Genomic DNA, 18110 nt, shown 5'->3' with positions numbered 1-18110 from the left:
AATCACGATTTCATTTTTTTCTTCACACTGCAACATAGAGAGTAAGAGTGTCCGAGATAGATAGAGGAAACTTTTATATCAAAAAGTTGACAAACACTTTCAAGATATTTGAACTCCCAAGGGCGGCCCCAAAATGTTATTCAAACGGAGAAATAAACCTATATGATTTTATTGAAAAAACATTATAAATTTGTTGATTGGTTTTTCTGATCACAGCCGATAGAATCATTCGTTACGATACACATGAAAGGTAAAGACAAATGGCCTTGTAAAAAAACAAGTGTCACAATATTTTTTCATTACGTCTATTTGACTGTTACCGTCTTTTCAATCAAAGTAATTTAAATAAAAAGGTAAAATTTTAAAAGTTGCCAACAACCATTCTTCCAAACAAAGAACTTTAACACAACAATATATACTAAGGGACCGTTTATTAAACGCTTACTCGGTAAGTACTTATCGGGTAATTTTCCTCACCGGATGAAGATGGCAAGGGCCAAAAATCTTACCCGGTAAGAGCAATGATAAGGATGGAGAGTCTTACCCGGTAAGTGAGGATGACGACTCTTACCCAGGTAAACGCTTACCAGGTAAATTGTTGTATATGATACGTTTTGATGTACTACAATCTTACCTATAAAACAAATTATAGTGTTAACTCCTAACATGAAACACTTGCCGGGTAGGCATTTAAGTAAATGGCTCCTAAATCTGCTATCACAAACTTGTGCCTTTACTTTAATTTAATAAAGTGTAAGAAGCCTAATTTTTTTTCTATTGCATCATGACGATGGAGCCAGGATCATCTGCATTGCACCCCCTCTTTAGAGCAATTCATGGACGATACAACGTGTTATACCCGACCCATCCAACCTGCTAATAAGGCTTTACAACCATTCTCGATGGTACCTTGTTAAAATTAATGAATGGACATGGACATAGACGATGCAAATTAAAATTTTATTATAATTAATTAAAATTTATAAAAAGTTAAAAATTCTAGGCGCTTCCCAATTCCACTTAATTATGATGATTTCTTTTTAGATCCTAAAAACACAATATCTTTGAAAAAAAGATCCTAAAAGCATAATTATACTAATAGATTCTATAAGATTTTTAGGTTTGTTAGCTAGCATAGCAGACAAGTTCGAGTTCTTTATAGGATAGTAAGGACAAGTGATCAAGTCGTAAAATACTAGGCCAATTGGACAAAAACATAGGTTAGATCCAAGCAACGACACAACCTAAACACACAAATGATCACACTACCTCTCGTCTCTGTAGAGGTCGGCCTTGCTTCCAAGCTATTAATTAGGAGTGTGCAGAAAATCAACCGATTGAATTGGAACAGACTGATCAAATTAGAACGACCAACCATAATTGGATATCCAGTTGTAATTAGATCGGATCGGATTGAAAATTTCAACATCCAATTTGGATCGGTCGGTTCTCGGATGGCAATCTAGATATGACCAGAACCGAACCGATCAACATCCATTTACTCATCCAATTAATCATTCGATGACCATCCAGTTGTCCATTGAATCATTATCCAACTATCATCCAATGAATTTATTTTCAAATTGCTTAAATCGGAATTTGTTTTATGTGAGACTTTGAATTTTTAACTTCCCTTCATCCCTTGTGTTGGTTTTTAACACATGTTAAAAGTGATTAATTAATGTGTATCATTGTTAGAGAATCAGATTGAATTACACACATCGGATGGATCTAATTTCATCGGATCATCCATTGGATATCCAATAAAAGTACTAAATGGATGCAGCCGAACCGATTCAATTATCTATTGGATGAAATTCGATCGGTTCGGTTCCTTCACATTCAACGGATGTCAACCGATGAATAGACCTACTATTAACTCGATGCTTTGTATTTAGTTTGAGCTTTGGGGGATATTTTAAAGAAATTAATACAATTTTCATATTTGGATTGGATTGGAATGGAAAGAATTAAACATAAAAAATAAAATTTTCCAAATATAAAAAGCGGGGGGTTGCTTGGTTGGTTGGTTGGTGATATCGCCCATTTTAGCGTCTCTTCTTTGACGTTTACTTCCTTTTTAAACCCACCAAGTCTCTCTCTCCCTGTGTGTTGTAGGTGAAGAAAACAGAGTGCTACTGAGACTGAAGAAATGGAATCAGATTATGGAGTTCCAAGAGAGCTTTCTCATCTCCAGAAAACTCGATCTCTTTACCAACCACAACTTCCCCCTTGCCTCCAGGTACGCTATTCTCTTCTTACATTTCACTTTTTTCTATAAATTTAAGTATCCTTGATCCAATCAAGGATCGGTGGTGTGTTTGAATGTTCATTCTTTCCACCAACCTGCTGCGTTTGTTGCTAGAGATCATCGTCAATGAGAATCAAATACATCTCACATGTATATCATGTTATATGCCTTCATGTTGCCATTTTCTCCTTTCCTCCTTTACTTTCATCATGTTTCTGGTGGTTTTCTGACTATTCTGGGATTGAATGTGACAGCTTTATGTTTTTGAAGTAGCTTTTCCTATCATACGGCATTTTTGCCGTAGTTGGAAATCATCAACTTAATGACAAATTCAGAATGCTTAATATCCCCTCCTTGACTCCTTCCGATACAAGTGCCCATGTAAACTTTTTTCTCTGCCCCCAGAAACAGAATCTTGTTTTGCACTTGTTCTTTGCCAAGCTTTATTTTCTTATTATCGTCTGTCGGAACCTCTTTTCTCTCTCAAAGGGATCTTTTGGAGAGTATTTCTAATGGGTTTCCATATATCCTCACATGGTATCATGGTCAAAGGTCTAACACTCTAGGACTCAACACATCGGCTAGATGGACCATTTCTTCCAACCTATGTTGGAACCAACTCTCTTCTATAAGTCTATTTTGAAGAGTAATCTAATTGGGTTCCACATATCCTTGCATTGTCATTTTCTAAAATTGTGTTTAATCACGGTGAACTTGTCCAAAACTTTGTGATATGATACCGGAAAGCATGGAATAGGGATCAAAATTATGCATTGTATATGCATCCATTAACAAAGTTTGTACTCAATTGTGAGTAGTTGCTGCATTTCACATATTGAACAACATGTGTTTCTGTTGCTTTAGATCATTCAATATGAGTGACCCAAGTTTGACTTTCTGGCATCACATTGTAAATAGTGCTTTCTGAATGGTTTTAAGTTCTTTTTCCAAGTTAGAAATGCCTTCTTAAAGCATGTGATGATCAGAGGTACGAGCTTGGACTGCAATTGATTGTTGACTTATGGGTCTAGATTTTGTTTTAGGCTTAAACAGATTATATATATGTACTGGGACGGTACTTCTGTAATCCAGTTACTTTCTGATAGATCGTATTTCATCATGGACTCATGGTATTTAGGTCTCATTTTGGCTGGTGTTTTGTTAAACAATATTTCTCCCTCAGATCCACTTGTTGCCTCCAAACTTTATCCTTTTTTGTTCATTTTTCTTTTACTCCCACCTCGTTGCTTCTACTGGCATGGCTTTATTTTGCATCAAGGTACAAACTTGTGTAGTTACTGGATTTCCTCAGCTGCTCAGGTTGATTGCAATTCCTTCTTTATCATCTTGTGCTCTTTTTCTTTTCCAAAAAACCTGTACACTGATTCCCCAAGCACCACCCATATACTCTCTTTTTTCTCACTGGATTGCCTCAGTGATGCTACAGATTACTTGTGATAACAAAAAAATACATGCAAAACCATGGTTGAATAGGTGGAGAACTATGCCACTGCTCAACATCTGAGTTATCTTCAAGCAGCTGTTTGCTTCCGTTTTGACTTGAAGAATCTGCTTGCAAATATTTGCATGTTTAATCGGCAGCCTAATTACCTTTTTTGGCATTTGATATGTGATAAATATCTTAGAAGTTAGAACATAAGGCTTATGAACCATTTTTATGGGCTTCTGCTCAGGGAACTACTGTCCGAGTAGAATTCGGGGATGGGACTACTGTGGCAGATTCCTCTGGTGCCCATGCTATCAGTCAATCATTTCCTCACACATATGGCCAGCGTTTGGTTCATTTTCTTAGGGCAGCTGCCAAAGTCCCTGGCGCCCAGATTATTAGCGTGCATCCCGCAATGAGGTATGGCTTTCTCCTTTTCAATTTCTTTTAGTTACTGCCTTTTACAGTTAAAATTAAGTTCTTAAGGACATGTTTTATGGGGTTTATACTTTGAAGGCTTTTTGTTTTCTTTCTGTATTTGTTTTTCTACATCTTCTCTTATTTATTTTTAAGCTTGTTTGTTATCAGTTCCATCGGAACATGGGTGCTAATATTAATGGGTTAGTGTAGGACCAGGGTAAAGGCTTTATTGCTTACCATGTATTTGTGTATCTAGAAATAAGCTCATACATTTACTATTTTTTATTTCAGGGTTGGACTGGTTTTCTGTGGTAGACAGTCTCCTGGAGGGCACAATGTTGTTTGGGGTCTTTGTGAAGCTCTTAAAATTCACAACCCTAAAAGTACTTTGCTCGGGTTTCTGGGTAAGTATTTGATGGGAGCATGTTTTGATCAACTTAATTTAGGGGAGAAAACTTATAGCAACAGATTCAAGAACACAAAGTGACCTTTAATGTACTTGTATCTATGTAATTTAGTCCATCAATGCTACAAACACACATATTTATCACATGTTATTGTTGGTCTTTTTTTTTGTCCATTTCAACACTTAATTTGATGTTCAGTGTTAGAAAGTAGAAACCATTTTTCTAATGTGAGCTTGCCAACATGCAATTATGTATTATTTTTCTCTATGGTGACTGGGACTTTTTCCTTTTGAGTTAACATGATGTTGGCTTGAAATAAATTTTCTTATGAATGTGACCAGGTGGTTCTGAAGGTTTATTTGCTCAAAGAACTCTTGAGATCACAGATGATGTTCTTGCGACCTACAAAAATCAAGGTACTTCTAAGCAAGACAATTTTTTTCTTTAAGTTTTCTATTCCAATCATGTGATAGCTAAATTCTGTTTGTTTCAATCTTTTGAAGGTGGTTATGATCTGCTGGGACGGACACAGGATCAAATAAGAACAACAGAACAAGTCAATGCTGCAATGGATGCATGTAAGGCTTTGAAGTTGGATGGACTTGTCATCATTGGAGGTATATATATGAACTATTGTTTAAAATAATTGTAGACATGGAACTTTGTGTTTGTTTATTAATGTACCTGATTTGTTTTGTTTGAAGGGGTAACATCAAACACAGATGCTGCTCAGCTTGCCGAGACTTTTGCTGAAGCAAAATGCTCTACGAAGGTATTCATGTTCTGTCTCTACTACATAGTCTGTCATATACAAAATTCATTGTATCTAGTGCGTATGTTATTCTTGGTTCTGTTTGCAATTTATTAGGTCATTGGCGTACCTGTGACTTTGAATGGCGATCTCAAGAATCAGTTTGTTGAAGCAAATGTTGGTTTTGATACAATTTGTAAGGTATGGATCTAATTGTTTTATTGGCAACTTGAAATGATGTGTTAAATGATGACATTAGAAAGTGTTTACTAATTCTGAAGTCAAGACCTGGTTTTTAGACAACATGCATGTCGTCACTCATCTGATAGGAAATTCTCTGAACTTGTCTGAATTTTGTCTAGGTTAACTCCCAGCTTATCAGCAACGTTTGCACAGATGCTCTTTCAGCAGAGAAGGTAATCCACTTGATTAAAATGATCCTTCTAGTGGTGAAGACAGTTTGATTTTAGATGTTTGTATGCCATATACTTGTCCTTTTTTGTGTTACTTAAATATTGACCCCTTTATCAATGTTTAAATGATTTTCATCCCTTCCAGTACTACTATTTTATCCGACTCATGGGTCGGAAGGCATCTCATGTGGCCTTGGAATGCACTCTGCAGTCACATCCAAACATGGTGCGCGTTACTTTCTTTCAATGCCAAATTTTGATATGAATATTTAGGCATTCTTGTTCCTGAATCATCCATGTGAATCTTCTTTGTAGGTTATTATTGGTGAAGAGGTCGCTGCTTCAAAACTTACCATCTTTGACTTGACGAAACAGATTTGTGATGCCATCCAAGCAAGGGCAGAACAAGGTCTGTGGTCGTCAATTTCGTTGTCAATATGGTGGTGGTTTGTAATGGAATTATATCAGCTTATCTTTTAAATTTGTTAATTGATCCAGAAAAGTACCATGGTGTTATCCTACTTCCAGAAGGGCTTATAGAAAGCATCCCGGAGATTTATGCACTTTTGCAGGTTAGTAAAAGGGTGCCGTTCTTGTTATCCATATTTCAGTTCTAATGTTTGAGCTTAATCTTTTACCATCTCCTTCCAGGAAATCCATAGTCTTCTCCGACAAGGTGTTTCTGTTGATAAAATATCAACACAACTGTCACCATGGGCATCTGCCTTATTTGAATTTTTACCACCCTTTATTAGAAAACAGGTTCGTTCTATTATATGTCTGCACATAGAAATATTTCTCTTTTCAAAGCCTATATATATATTAGTGCTCATGTAAAATACTTTTCCATGCTGCAGCTTCTCCTTCATCCTGAATCTGATGACTCAGCCCAGTTGTCTCAGGTACTTGGTTCATCGACTCCTGTATAAATATCATGGAAGGTTCAATAGCGTACTTCACATGCATTGATTCTTGAATATTACATGTCTCAGATTGAAACAGAAAAGCTTCTTGCTGAACTTGTGGAGGCAGAAATGAACAAGCGACAGGTAAGATTTGGAGTGGTTTAGGGTGCCTTTCAGTCTTGTTTCATAATGGGTTGTAATAGAGTTCGTTGTATGTGAATGTTTATACAGAAAGAAGGATCATACAAAGGGAAGAAATTTAATGCCATCTGCCACTTTTTTGGTTATCAAGCTCGAGGTTCTTTGCCATCAAAATTTGATTGTGACTATGCCTATGTAAGTTTTTCTCATTGAATTACACATCCATTTTTAAATCTTGGGCACTCTTTATCTAACCATGAAACAATGGTAATATAGGTTCTTGGACATATTTGTTACCATATTCTGGCAGCTGGTCTGAATGGTTATATGGCCACTGTAACGAACCTCAAGAATCCTTGTAACAAGTGGCGCTGTGGTGCTGCTCCAATAACGGTAGGGTTTCAGCCTCTTGCAGACATGCAGATTGACAGATACGGTAGCATTGACCACTTTGCAAATTTCAGGCTATGTTGAGTGTGAAGCATGATGGTGGTGGTTCTCGGGCAATGGCAATTGGGAAACCTCTTGTTCATCCTGCTACTGTGGATTTGAGAGGCAAAGTATATGAGTATGTCACCTCATGATCCCAAAGATGCTTATTTGAAATAGTTGATTTCAGTTTTATGCTATACAAATGGAATTATCTCCCTACTTTGTAGATAGTTTGCGAAACATAGACTAATTACTTTTTTTTTTATTGGGAATATAATTGGTGCAGGCTGCTGAGACAAAATGCCAGAAAATTCTTGTTGGAAGATGTATACAGAAACCCAGGACCCCTACAATTTGAAGGTCCAGGTGCTGATTCTCGGGCTGTGAGTTTGTGCGTTGAGGACCTTGATTATATGGGGCGTATTAAAGAATTGAACGAATATCTTGAGAAGGTGCTTTTCATTCTTATTTAATATACCCATTATACTATAGTTATTTCGTTAAGTTTTTGGTCATGTGTTTAATTAATTTGTTGTGGGTTATTAGGTACGAAGTATTGTGAAACCAGGTTGTAGTCAGGATGTTCTGAAAGCAGCTTTGAGCGCCATGTCTTCGGTCACGGATATTCTGTCGGTCATGTCCTCCCCTTCTAAAAGCGGAAGTGCTGCTTAGCTGCTAGTCATTTAAATGTGTGTTGCTTATAGTTTATGTTTGGGTTTCTGGTGGGTTGGTTGTTTAGACATGTGATTTTTCTTGCTCATTGTTTGAAAATGCATGCGTGCTTCAATTGTTGTTTTTAACATTCCTATTCTTCATCATCATCATAATTGCATTCTCTATGTATAAACTTATAAAACAACATTCCTATTCTTCATCGTCATCTCAATTGCATTCTCTATGTATAAACTTATACCTAACACCGTAACGATAATGTTACGATAGAGTTGTTACTTTTTACTATAGTAGATAATAATGATGAATATATAAGTAAATGAATCTATGTTACAAATATTTGAGAAAGTCTAATATTTTTATTTATTTATCAAAATTCAAAATTGTCATTTTGTCTTCATCGTTACAAGATGTTAAACTCATTTGACTGTGGTTAATTACACATATATATATATATATATATATATATATATATATAAAATGAATTATATTTTATTTTGAAACCGGCTGGAATAAATTTTATAATCTTTTAAAAGGAAATAGATTGTGGGCCAAGTATGGAGTAATTTAAGCCCAAATTGAGGCTGGCCCAAAACTAATACCAATCAACGTCGATCCCTTTGCTTTGATTTTGAAGAAGAGCATATAAACTGTGTATCCTTGTTCAACATCGACCGATCCCTTTGAGTTTCTTTCTTTCTATAAGCTGTTTCTATGGGGTATACCAAGGGCCTATTTTCCGCCATAACCAGAGATGGGGAGCCGCTCGTCAAGAAACTCGCAGCGGTTTCTGTATTCGGGGTCTTGCCAGCAGCCATGATCGCGTCTCTTATCTATTCTCCTCCCGATTTCATCTACAACCACAAAACCGCTTCTTCAAAATCTCCCCAATAGACATCTTTTCAGGTTACTTACCTTCTATTTACTTTTCTTCTGTTTTTTATTGATTTATTTGGATCTTAAATTTGTGACTATTTGCTCCCTATATATGATATTTTGTGTCAATCACATGGTCTGATGATTAGGTATTTTTTTTAGATTGAAAAGAGAGGGGTATCGTTCTGTACAAGTTGGGTAAATTTACTTGTACCATAGATTGTTGCAGGTAAAGTAGCAATGTTTAGCCACATGGCTAGACCATAGATGTTTATATAGTGACATATGCTTTAAAGATTAGATATTTATCAAAAGGTTGCTTCTTGACATGCATGCTTTCTATAAACTGTCAACTAAGGGGCTCTTAATAGTCTGAATAGGAATTAAACGGATGCATTAAATCACTCATTTTGGTATAAAAGTTAGGAATTATGTTCTTTAGTCCGTGCTTTACTATTTATACGGTCTACTTTGAGAGGTAGACCATCAACTTCACCAAGTGTGGCTTTAAGCCACTCCAACTGTAGTGATATGAAAAATAGGCATCACTATTATATTACTCTGGCCCCTTTTATTTGACTAACTTGTACAATTTACCAAATTGTCTTTTCCATTATCTATTTTATTACACTTTGTGGCCAAGATGTTAATCCTGAATTGTTGTTGTATCAACTCTCCTAGTTCTCAGATAGCCTTGTATATGGTTGATTCTTTTTTTAATTTACACATTCTTGTTAGTCATTAGGCCTGATACTCTTTTATACGCTTCTCTCCATGCATTTCTTCCACTTCTATGTGATAATGCTTTTCCTGCCCCTTTCACTCCATAAACTCTTCTTCATTAACCACTTCATTTTCCTCATCAACCAAGACAACCTGCAATGCTGGAGAAGGCCAACAATGACCTGATGAATACTTTGCATCACATCTGAAACATAACCCCTTCGTTCTTTTCTCTTGTAGCTCAACCTTGGCCATCTTTGTTAATGCCGATTCTAGTGGTTCATCCCTTTGTTCCCAACAAATTGGCTTGGATGCAATAATTGCAAAGTCAGCCTTTCTGCCTTTTGGAGCATTACTGTATGATTGTTTTTGTTTAGTGTTTAGTTGTTAATTGAATCAGTGGGGATGCTTTATATCTGGGAGGCTATACAACATTACAGGATGGGATGGGTGGGGTTAGGAGAATGAAGCAGACGCATGCATTATAGTTTGTGCAATTAAACTTCTAATATCAAAATATATTTTTACCAAACTTTTTAGGTTGTACCCTATGCAATTCTACTTGATAATGTAAAAACAATACTTTGGTGGAAGTAAAACAATTAAGAGTCAAATGGTGAAGTTATACGTTTATAGTGGATATTTGTTAAAAGCTGATGACATAGGTCTATCTTGTACAAATTGTCCACCTTAAAGGTCGATAATTGATGTTTTTAAAAACAGCCATCTTCTATAAGCTTTGTTGGCCAAACAATGTTATTGTAAAGTGTAACACCCTAGGTTCCACATTTGCATATACTCATGTATTTCATATAACAAGGAATACAACTTTACGCATTCGGTCCCAAATATCCACATATAGGCAATCATATAAATTCTTCATAAATTCCCTTTCCCTTAACATCTGGTTACCCAACCTGTAATGCACCATTTAAAACACCAAAAATGAGGGTTAGACCGAAAGGTCTAGTGAGTGAATTCCCTTCATGCGTGCTGTTACAGGGTGAATAATCACCAAACACATTTATAAATTCATATTCGTAATAATAACAAATATACAACATTTTGATATAACAAACCTTTTTTGTCTCATCTAAAAGATGAGACATTACCAATTTATCGCATCAAGTAACCCAATAACTCATTTAACACATTTTGATATAACTCATAGTATCAAATAGATAAAAAAATGAAGTCAGTTCTGATCACAATTTTAGAACTATCGCAGATGCCCTGTCACTTATCGCAGTTAACCTGTCAACTATCACGGATGCCCCGTCATCTATCGGTTTAAACGATGAACAAACTATCGGTAAGAGCTTGGGCGATGAACACCCTCATCGGACAAGGCCTGGGCGATGAGCACACTATCCGCTCAAGGCCTGAGCGATGAAAGGTCTATCCGGGCAAAGGCTTGGATGATGACCGCTCCCTCATCTCCCAAAACTTGGGCAATGAGATCCCCCTCATCTCCCAAAGCTTGGGCGATGAGCGCCCCCTCATCTCCCAAAGCTTGGGAATTGAGCGCGCCTTAACGGACATAATTTTCAAATCCAAATACATCACATAATTTCATGTATCAAAGTAAATCACGTGAAATGTAATAACACGTATTTTACAAAAGCTTTGTAAAAACTCACCTTGTCCGATATTAATCGAAATCTCATCGAACCTCTTACCCGAATCTTTCTTCTTCTTTGAATGAAAACCACAAGAACCTCTCTAAAAACTTTTATCCTCTCAAGCTTTCTCTCAGAACTCCCACCATTCCTCCCAAAACAATCTATATATGCAAAGAAGGGGTGTGAGGCGGTGCATGGGCATGCACTCTACCCCCCCCCCCCCCAAAACGTGAATGCTTTACTCAAAACCATAATCCAATACATACCATTGGACCTAAAATTTTAAAACACAAGGAGGTGACCTAAGTTTCATCTTTGGTCCCCCATTTTTCATCAACTAAAAGATTTTACCCCTGAACTTTCCATCGTTATTTATTTCGAAACCGATCAATAAATTTAAAACCGAACATTACAATATCCTCTTCTTCGAAGAATTTCGTCCTGGAATTCAATCAATTAAACAATTGAGGATATTTCATTCTCATCTCATGTAGCCTCTTACCTTTTAGATGATCTTTGGTAGCTTCATTATATAATCCATCACAATATAATCCCATTTACATTCTTTTCTTTTAAAGTTCCATTATGATATCTCAATATCCACCAAGATTATTATGGATTTGATTAACTCGCAATCTTTGGATTGATCAAATGTCAATTCTCATAAACTCTAATCCACAAAAAATTAGTTGTTTCGGTCGTATCAACCGAAGACAAAATGGTGATAAAATCCATCGCAATCACAAACTCTCAAACAGATGGTTTTAATCCCCGAATATATCATTCAACTTTATGGATCTCCATAGAAATGTAATATTCAGTAAATCAAGAAGGTTCCAGAAATTTCTCAAGATAATCCCAGACATAATAATTATATTCCCTGTTCCAATTTCAGAAATTTTCCTCTAATTGTCTGACTACAACTTTAAGACAAAACTGTTCTTCAACCGGTCAGTAAACTCCATTCACGATATCATTCGCAAATTATCTGGTTTGGATAAGAATTCCACTTTCCACCAGTATAAAATGTTAAATTTCCATCAAAGAAACAGAAAATCTCACTCTATCCTTGTTTGAAATTGACTCATTCTTCTTCAATACATCATATTCTCAATAAGATGTTATAATATTTTGAAATTTACCCATTTTTCTTCAACAAAAATAACACGAATTATGTATTCAGGATGTTGAGTCAAATCTCGACTCACAAATCTGACTCTGTTTCGTTCATCATTTTGCACTTCCTCGAATTGATCTCTTTATTCAAAATGAAACACAGGAAGAATATTTTTACCTCTTCCCCGGCCTCGGCCTCGGCCTCAGTCTCAGCCTTTACCCCTACCAACAGATGGATTCCGTAGATTATTTTCTGAGGAACTATCCCTTCCCTCTGGGGTAATTACTGCAATTTTTCTTAGATTTGCAGAATTTTTTTTGCCATCTAACAGTTCACAAGAATTTCATATACACATAATCACATTCTCAAATATAATAAGGTATCTAAGTACAAATATAATTATAATCAGTTGTAATTTTGAGTTTACCCATCTATCGGTTTAAATGATGAACAAACTCATTGGTCAAAGCTTGGGCGATGAACACCCTCATCGGACAAGGCTTGTGCGATGAGCACACTATCTACCCAAGGCCTGAGCGATGAAATGTCTATCCGTGCAAAGGCTTGGGCGATGAGCACCCCCTCATCTCCCAAAGCTGGGAGATGAGCACGACTTTACGGACATAATTTTCGAATCCAAATACATCACTTAATTTCATGTATCAAAGTAAATCACGTGAAATGTAACGACATGTATTTTACAAAAGCTTTATAAAAATTCATCTCGTCCGATATTAACCGAAATCTCACCAAACCTCTTGCCCTGATCTTTCTTCTTCTTTGAATGAAAACCACAAGAACCTCTCCAAAAACTTTTATCCTCTCAAGCTCTCTCAAAACTACGACCATTCCTCCCAAAACAATCTATATATGCAGAAAGGGGTGTGAGGCGGTGCATGGGTATGCACCCTACCTCCCCCACGTGAATGCTTTACTCAAAACCATAATCCAATACATAGCATTGGATCTAAAATTTGAAAACATAAGGAGGTGACCTAAGTTTCATCTTTGGTCCCCCATCTTCCTTCAACTAAAAGATTTACCCCTGAACTTTTTATCGCTGTTTATTTCAAAACCTGATCAATAAATTTAAAACCGAAAATTACATAAAGTATACTCTTTGTTCTTGGTACAAGTCTGTTTCTTGATTTGGGAACTAACTAAATTTAACAAAACCAATGGTTGTTAAAGTGTACCTTACAACTAACAATATATTTGAATAGTTGTATGAATCCCTATAATCATGCTGTCAAATATTTTGGTAAAGTAGCTATGTTTCAGGCTTTCAGTTGATATTTTTGTAGTACAATTTAGCAATGCATCAGCTAGAACTTTGTAATGCAACCTGGATTGTAGGTGCCGGAATTTTACAGTCTTGCATTTGTAAGTTGTACTATACAACCCATAGGGCCAGGACATATGAGCTGTATTATGCAACTTATTGATACATCCTTGTAAGTTGTAAATGTTCTTGTACAGTAGCAAGTTAATAAGATGGTTTTGCAAGCATCTGCATTTGAACTTTGAAGATTAATCTTCTTTGAACTAATTTTTATTTTTTGCTTTTTGTATCCCTTTTGTTTCGAAATGTATCCACAATGATAGGTGGAGCATAGTTGCCATAATTCTACTATTTTGCAACATGTTATAGATTCATGGTTGGAACTCAAAACTAAGCAAGGACTGAACCGTGACGATGTGAGGATAGATGATAGAATGCAATCACAAGCATATAGCTAGAATTTATATGAAATGATCCATGAGGAGTTGTGGTTGTATGGATTGGATATATAGCCTCTTTATAAAACAAAAGAACATGACACAAAAACTGTGTTAACTTAAATAGGGTGACAGATTATTTACTAATTAATAAAGATTGTTTGTTGTTGAGCAGGGTATGTTTGGAGTTGGTGGAAATGCTTATGCTGGATGGATATGGGTGTGCTGATTAGAATAATTTCAAGTTTGTCTTAGAAAATGGTTTTGCTGTTTTGAATAGACTATGAATGGCAAACTGTTTGCCTGAAATTATTTCTTTCAAGTTTAATTAACTTTCCAGCATTAGCTTGTTTGGACCATTTAATATTTCTATTTTGTGCATTCTATTTATATAGTTTCTGGGCTACAAATAAAACCAATCATGAGCTTATCATAGTGGCATAAAAAAAGCGTTCCGACTTAACAAATCCAACTGTACAAAAATGCCATTTGGGCTGTAAAAGACCAAACATCACAACAAGCCTGATGTTGACTCTCAAATTTTTGGGTGTATTAAAGCTTGATGAAGGTGACAAACCATGTATCAGATTGTGATGGGTAGAGATGTGATATTTGATGAACATGGCTAGAATTTATTATCTGAAGAGGAGAATGATGTATTGGTAATATTTGAAGATGAACAAGATGGTAATAAGATGATAGAGATTGATACCCTTCATGAAGAATTGAAGATGCCAACAAGTTTCACATAATACAACCAATGAAGATGTCTAAAGTTCTCAAGCTTAGGAAGGAAGAAGAAGAATTCCTCTAGTACATCAAGTAAGTGGGGAAGGACTTTATGAGGAAGATGAGAAGAGACGCAACACTTGCTATATGCTTCTCATAGTGATAAGTAAGCTGCACCGTAGAAGCTGCAATGAATACATAAATAGAGGCCATAGACAAGAATTAGACATGGGAATTGGTTAGTTTAATGGCAGGAGTTAAATGGGTCTACAAGACCAAGATTAATGCAAAAGGAGATATAAACAAATACAAAGCAACACTTGTCGCAAAAGGATATGGACCAAGGTATATATGGCATCAATTACGAACAAGTGTATTGTGATGTTGGATACCATAAGAATGCTCTTGGCTATGGCTGCAGAGGAAGGTTGGATTCTCTACAAACATGATGTAAAGAATACCTTTTCATGGCACCCTGAAAGAAACTGTGTACGTGGCATAGTCCGAAGGATACGTTCAAGCAAGAGAAGAGCATATTCAAGCAAGAGAAGAGCATAAGGTCTATAAACTGAAGAAAACTGTATATTGGCTGAAGCATCTCAAAAAGCATGGTATGTATAACAATACACAAAGGGTTGTCAAATGGTGAGTCTATAGAAAATGATTCTAATATGTGTGAAAGTTGTAAGAGGTCGAGTTTAATAATCACTGATTTGGGCAGAATGCATTATTTGAATGTTTTCCTAGTGTTGAGGTTGAATAATATGTTCCGGATTTACTTGCTAGGTTTCAGATGGTAAAATGTTAACAACCCCATTGTGCTACGAACCAAACTACCAAAGGAGGAAGGCGGATAGGAAGTTGATGCTTCCCTCAGTAAGCAACTTAATATATGTTATTGCCACAAGATCAGACATCATGTTTTCCGTTTGTTTCTTAATCAGATTTATGGCTTGCCCGAGAGAAGCTCATCTAATGGGAGCAAGAGGATTCTGCACTACATTAAGTATTAAGGGTTCGGGAATATTTACAAACAAAGTGTAGACCGGAGGGCTTTTAGCGATAGAACTACAAGTACATATAAGAGGTTAATTACTCTTGCATATTAAAATGTTGTAACCTTATCAACTAGTGAAGCAGTAGCTTCAACTTGTGCCTGGATTTTAGAGAGTTCAACTAGGATTAGTGATGTAGTATGACAATCAAATGTAACGAATATATAGCTCTTCGATCAATCATGTCTTTCAGGTGAGAATGCGCTGATTCATTAGAACACAAGATCATCGATCTAGCAGATATCATCATGACAAAGTGGGTGAAACTCGACTCAATTTGGAAGCTGCATAGTTCCCAAACACTTGGATCTCCATCTCGATGCTGGTCACACAAGGACTAGCTTTTGTTGGGAATCTGGGTCTTTGTGGTTACAATCACTTGGATACACTTTCCAAATACTATATTTCGACCCTTTATGCCTTTGGTTACACGAAGTTAGTATTGAGATAATCCAAGAATTCACTCTCGTTTTAAGGTATAAACCTGAGTATTTATATGCACCAAATTAACCGTTTTAGGTATTTATAAAAGAGATCAACTATTACTAGTGGTTAGACACTTAACATGTAACTGCATAGTAGTTACAATTGCTCATGGATACGATTGCATTGGAACAGTAACCGAGTTATAAGTACCAAATTCAGAGATTGAAGTTCCAGAGAAAAGAGGGGTATATTTAGGTAAATAAGATTTTGATTAAATTCATGACCTTCTACTTATTATGAGACCAGGTCATGAGTTTAATTAAAATTTCATTTTAAGTCATATACTTAATTGACCCGAGTTAAAAAGACTTAGAAGCTTCAAGCAGAAGGCTTAGAATCTCTAAATAGAAGGTTTTTGAAGCATAATGTTGTTTGTTTTTTAATGTGTTTAAGTTTAAAATCTTATTCCACTTTTGATTAATAAGAGGTATTGTTGAAATTTGAAAGGAATATCAATAACTATAAAACTGTTTATTTTTGTAAATTGATGAACGTCTGAATTTGTTTAAATTGCTTATTTTACCCATCAGAAAATTATAGTGTTAAATTTATAGAAGTTCACATATTTATTCATCATCATTATGATCTAAATTATATAATTAGAATTCATTTAAACGAAAACATGTCATTCACAATATTTAACACATTTAAAATCCTATTAAAATACATCAATTGAGTGAGGTGATGATCGATTTGGTAAAGATCGATTTAGGCTAATAGATTGAGAAATGCCTTTGCTAGGGGTGTGCAAAAAATCAAACGATCCAATTGAAACCAACCGGTCCAATTAGAACTGACTGACCATAATTGTAATTGGATCAGATTGAATCGGATTGAAAATTTAAACATCCAATTTGGATCGGTCGGTTCTCGGATGACAGTCCAGAACTGACCAAAACCGAACCAATCAACGTCCAATTAATCATCCGATGACAATCCAACTATCATCCAATTAATTTATTATCAAATTGCTTAAATCGAAATTTGTTTTATGTGAGACTTTGAATTTTTAACTTGCCTTGTGTTGTTTTAACACATAATAAAAATGATTAATCAATTTGTATTATTGTTGGAGAATTGGATTGAATTAACACACCGGATGAATCTAAACCTAATGGATCATCCATTAGATATCCAAAAAGTATCGAATGGATGTGATCAAACCGATTCAATCATCCATGGATTGGATTGGATCGGATCAGTTATCCAATGTTAATCGGATCGGATTGGTTGGCAAAATCCAACATTCAATGGATGATTTGATTGGTTGAGTTCCCCTCATATCCAATGGATGTCAACCGATAAATAACCCTAGCCTTTGTTGCTGAGAGTCTGGAGAACAATAAGAAGCAAATAAGAGGTAAATAAGAGACAATAACACATAAGTGCCTCTAAAAAAATAGAAAAAACAAATGGTTTGAATGACCCTACCTCTTAAAAACAAACAGGTCCCTAGTCTTAAAATTATAAGTTCAAGAAGGAATTCAAACATTCTAAATTATAAGGTGGATCAAGGGACCGTAAAGTCGTACAATGTGCTTTTACTCTTTTAGCTAGTTTCAAGGGATATTTTGGTTGATTTCGAGAATCTCTTTCAGTTTTTTGGTTGATGTTCATTGTAGTTTCTAATAATTCTACTTGTGAAAAGTAATTTCACATGTAAAAATCGGTTGAACGGGTGCACAGATCTGACGTACTACAAACTAAAAGAAATCATCCATAAGCATCTTCTCCGTCCAATGTTTGTAATCAACATATATATAAAAATTATGAATTAGAAACATAGTTTTCTAAAACAAAAATGAGAATGACCGGTTGAATTGAAGACCATCAATACCTACACACTTTTTGTAAGGAATCAATTTTCCTTTCTTTATTTTTATTGAGAGATATATCAAATATATATACAAGCATAAGCATCAATTACGCCTAAACATAAGCCTA

The 18110-nt window shown here is 35.6% G+C and overlaps 1 protein-coding gene and 1 long non-coding RNA gene across 2 annotated transcripts; both read left to right on the top strand.

The window, feature by feature from the left end:
* Positions 1-2072: 2072 nt before the first annotated feature.
* LOC112512541 (pyrophosphate--fructose 6-phosphate 1-phosphotransferase subunit alpha-like) lies at positions 2073-8038 on the top strand. The gene is made up of 19 exons (XM_025118560.1): positions 2073-2242; positions 3946-4118; positions 4410-4522; positions 4867-4941; positions 5029-5142; positions 5230-5297; positions 5394-5477; positions 5639-5692; positions 5835-5915; positions 6005-6098; positions 6188-6261; positions 6341-6451; positions 6547-6591; positions 6682-6738; positions 6826-6930; positions 7012-7128; positions 7200-7303; positions 7454-7619; positions 7714-8038. Exons 1-19 carry the CDS (start codon positions 2153-2155, stop codon positions 7837-7839), a joined length of 1851 nt encoding a protein of 616 aa, XP_024974328.1. The 5' UTR covers positions 2073-2152; the 3' UTR covers positions 7840-8038.
* A 455-nt stretch (positions 8039-8493) lies between these two features.
* Positions 8494-15930, top strand: LOC112527822. Its single transcript, XR_003070777.1, has 3 exons — positions 8494-8745; positions 14072-15270; positions 15412-15930. It is a non-coding gene; the product is annotated as an uncharacterized LOC112527822 (long non-coding RNA).
* The last annotated feature ends 2180 nt before the right edge of the window (positions 15931-18110 follow it).

The sequence above is a fragment of the Cynara cardunculus genome, assembly GCF_001531365.2.
Source record: "Cynara cardunculus var. scolymus isolate 2C chromosome LG 1, CcrdV1, whole genome shotgun sequence".
Lineage (NCBI taxonomy): Eukaryota > Viridiplantae > Streptophyta > Magnoliopsida > Asterales > Asteraceae > Cynara > Cynara cardunculus.
Note: the sequence above shows the minus strand (reverse complement) of the source record. Positions and strands in the feature narration are given on the sequence as shown.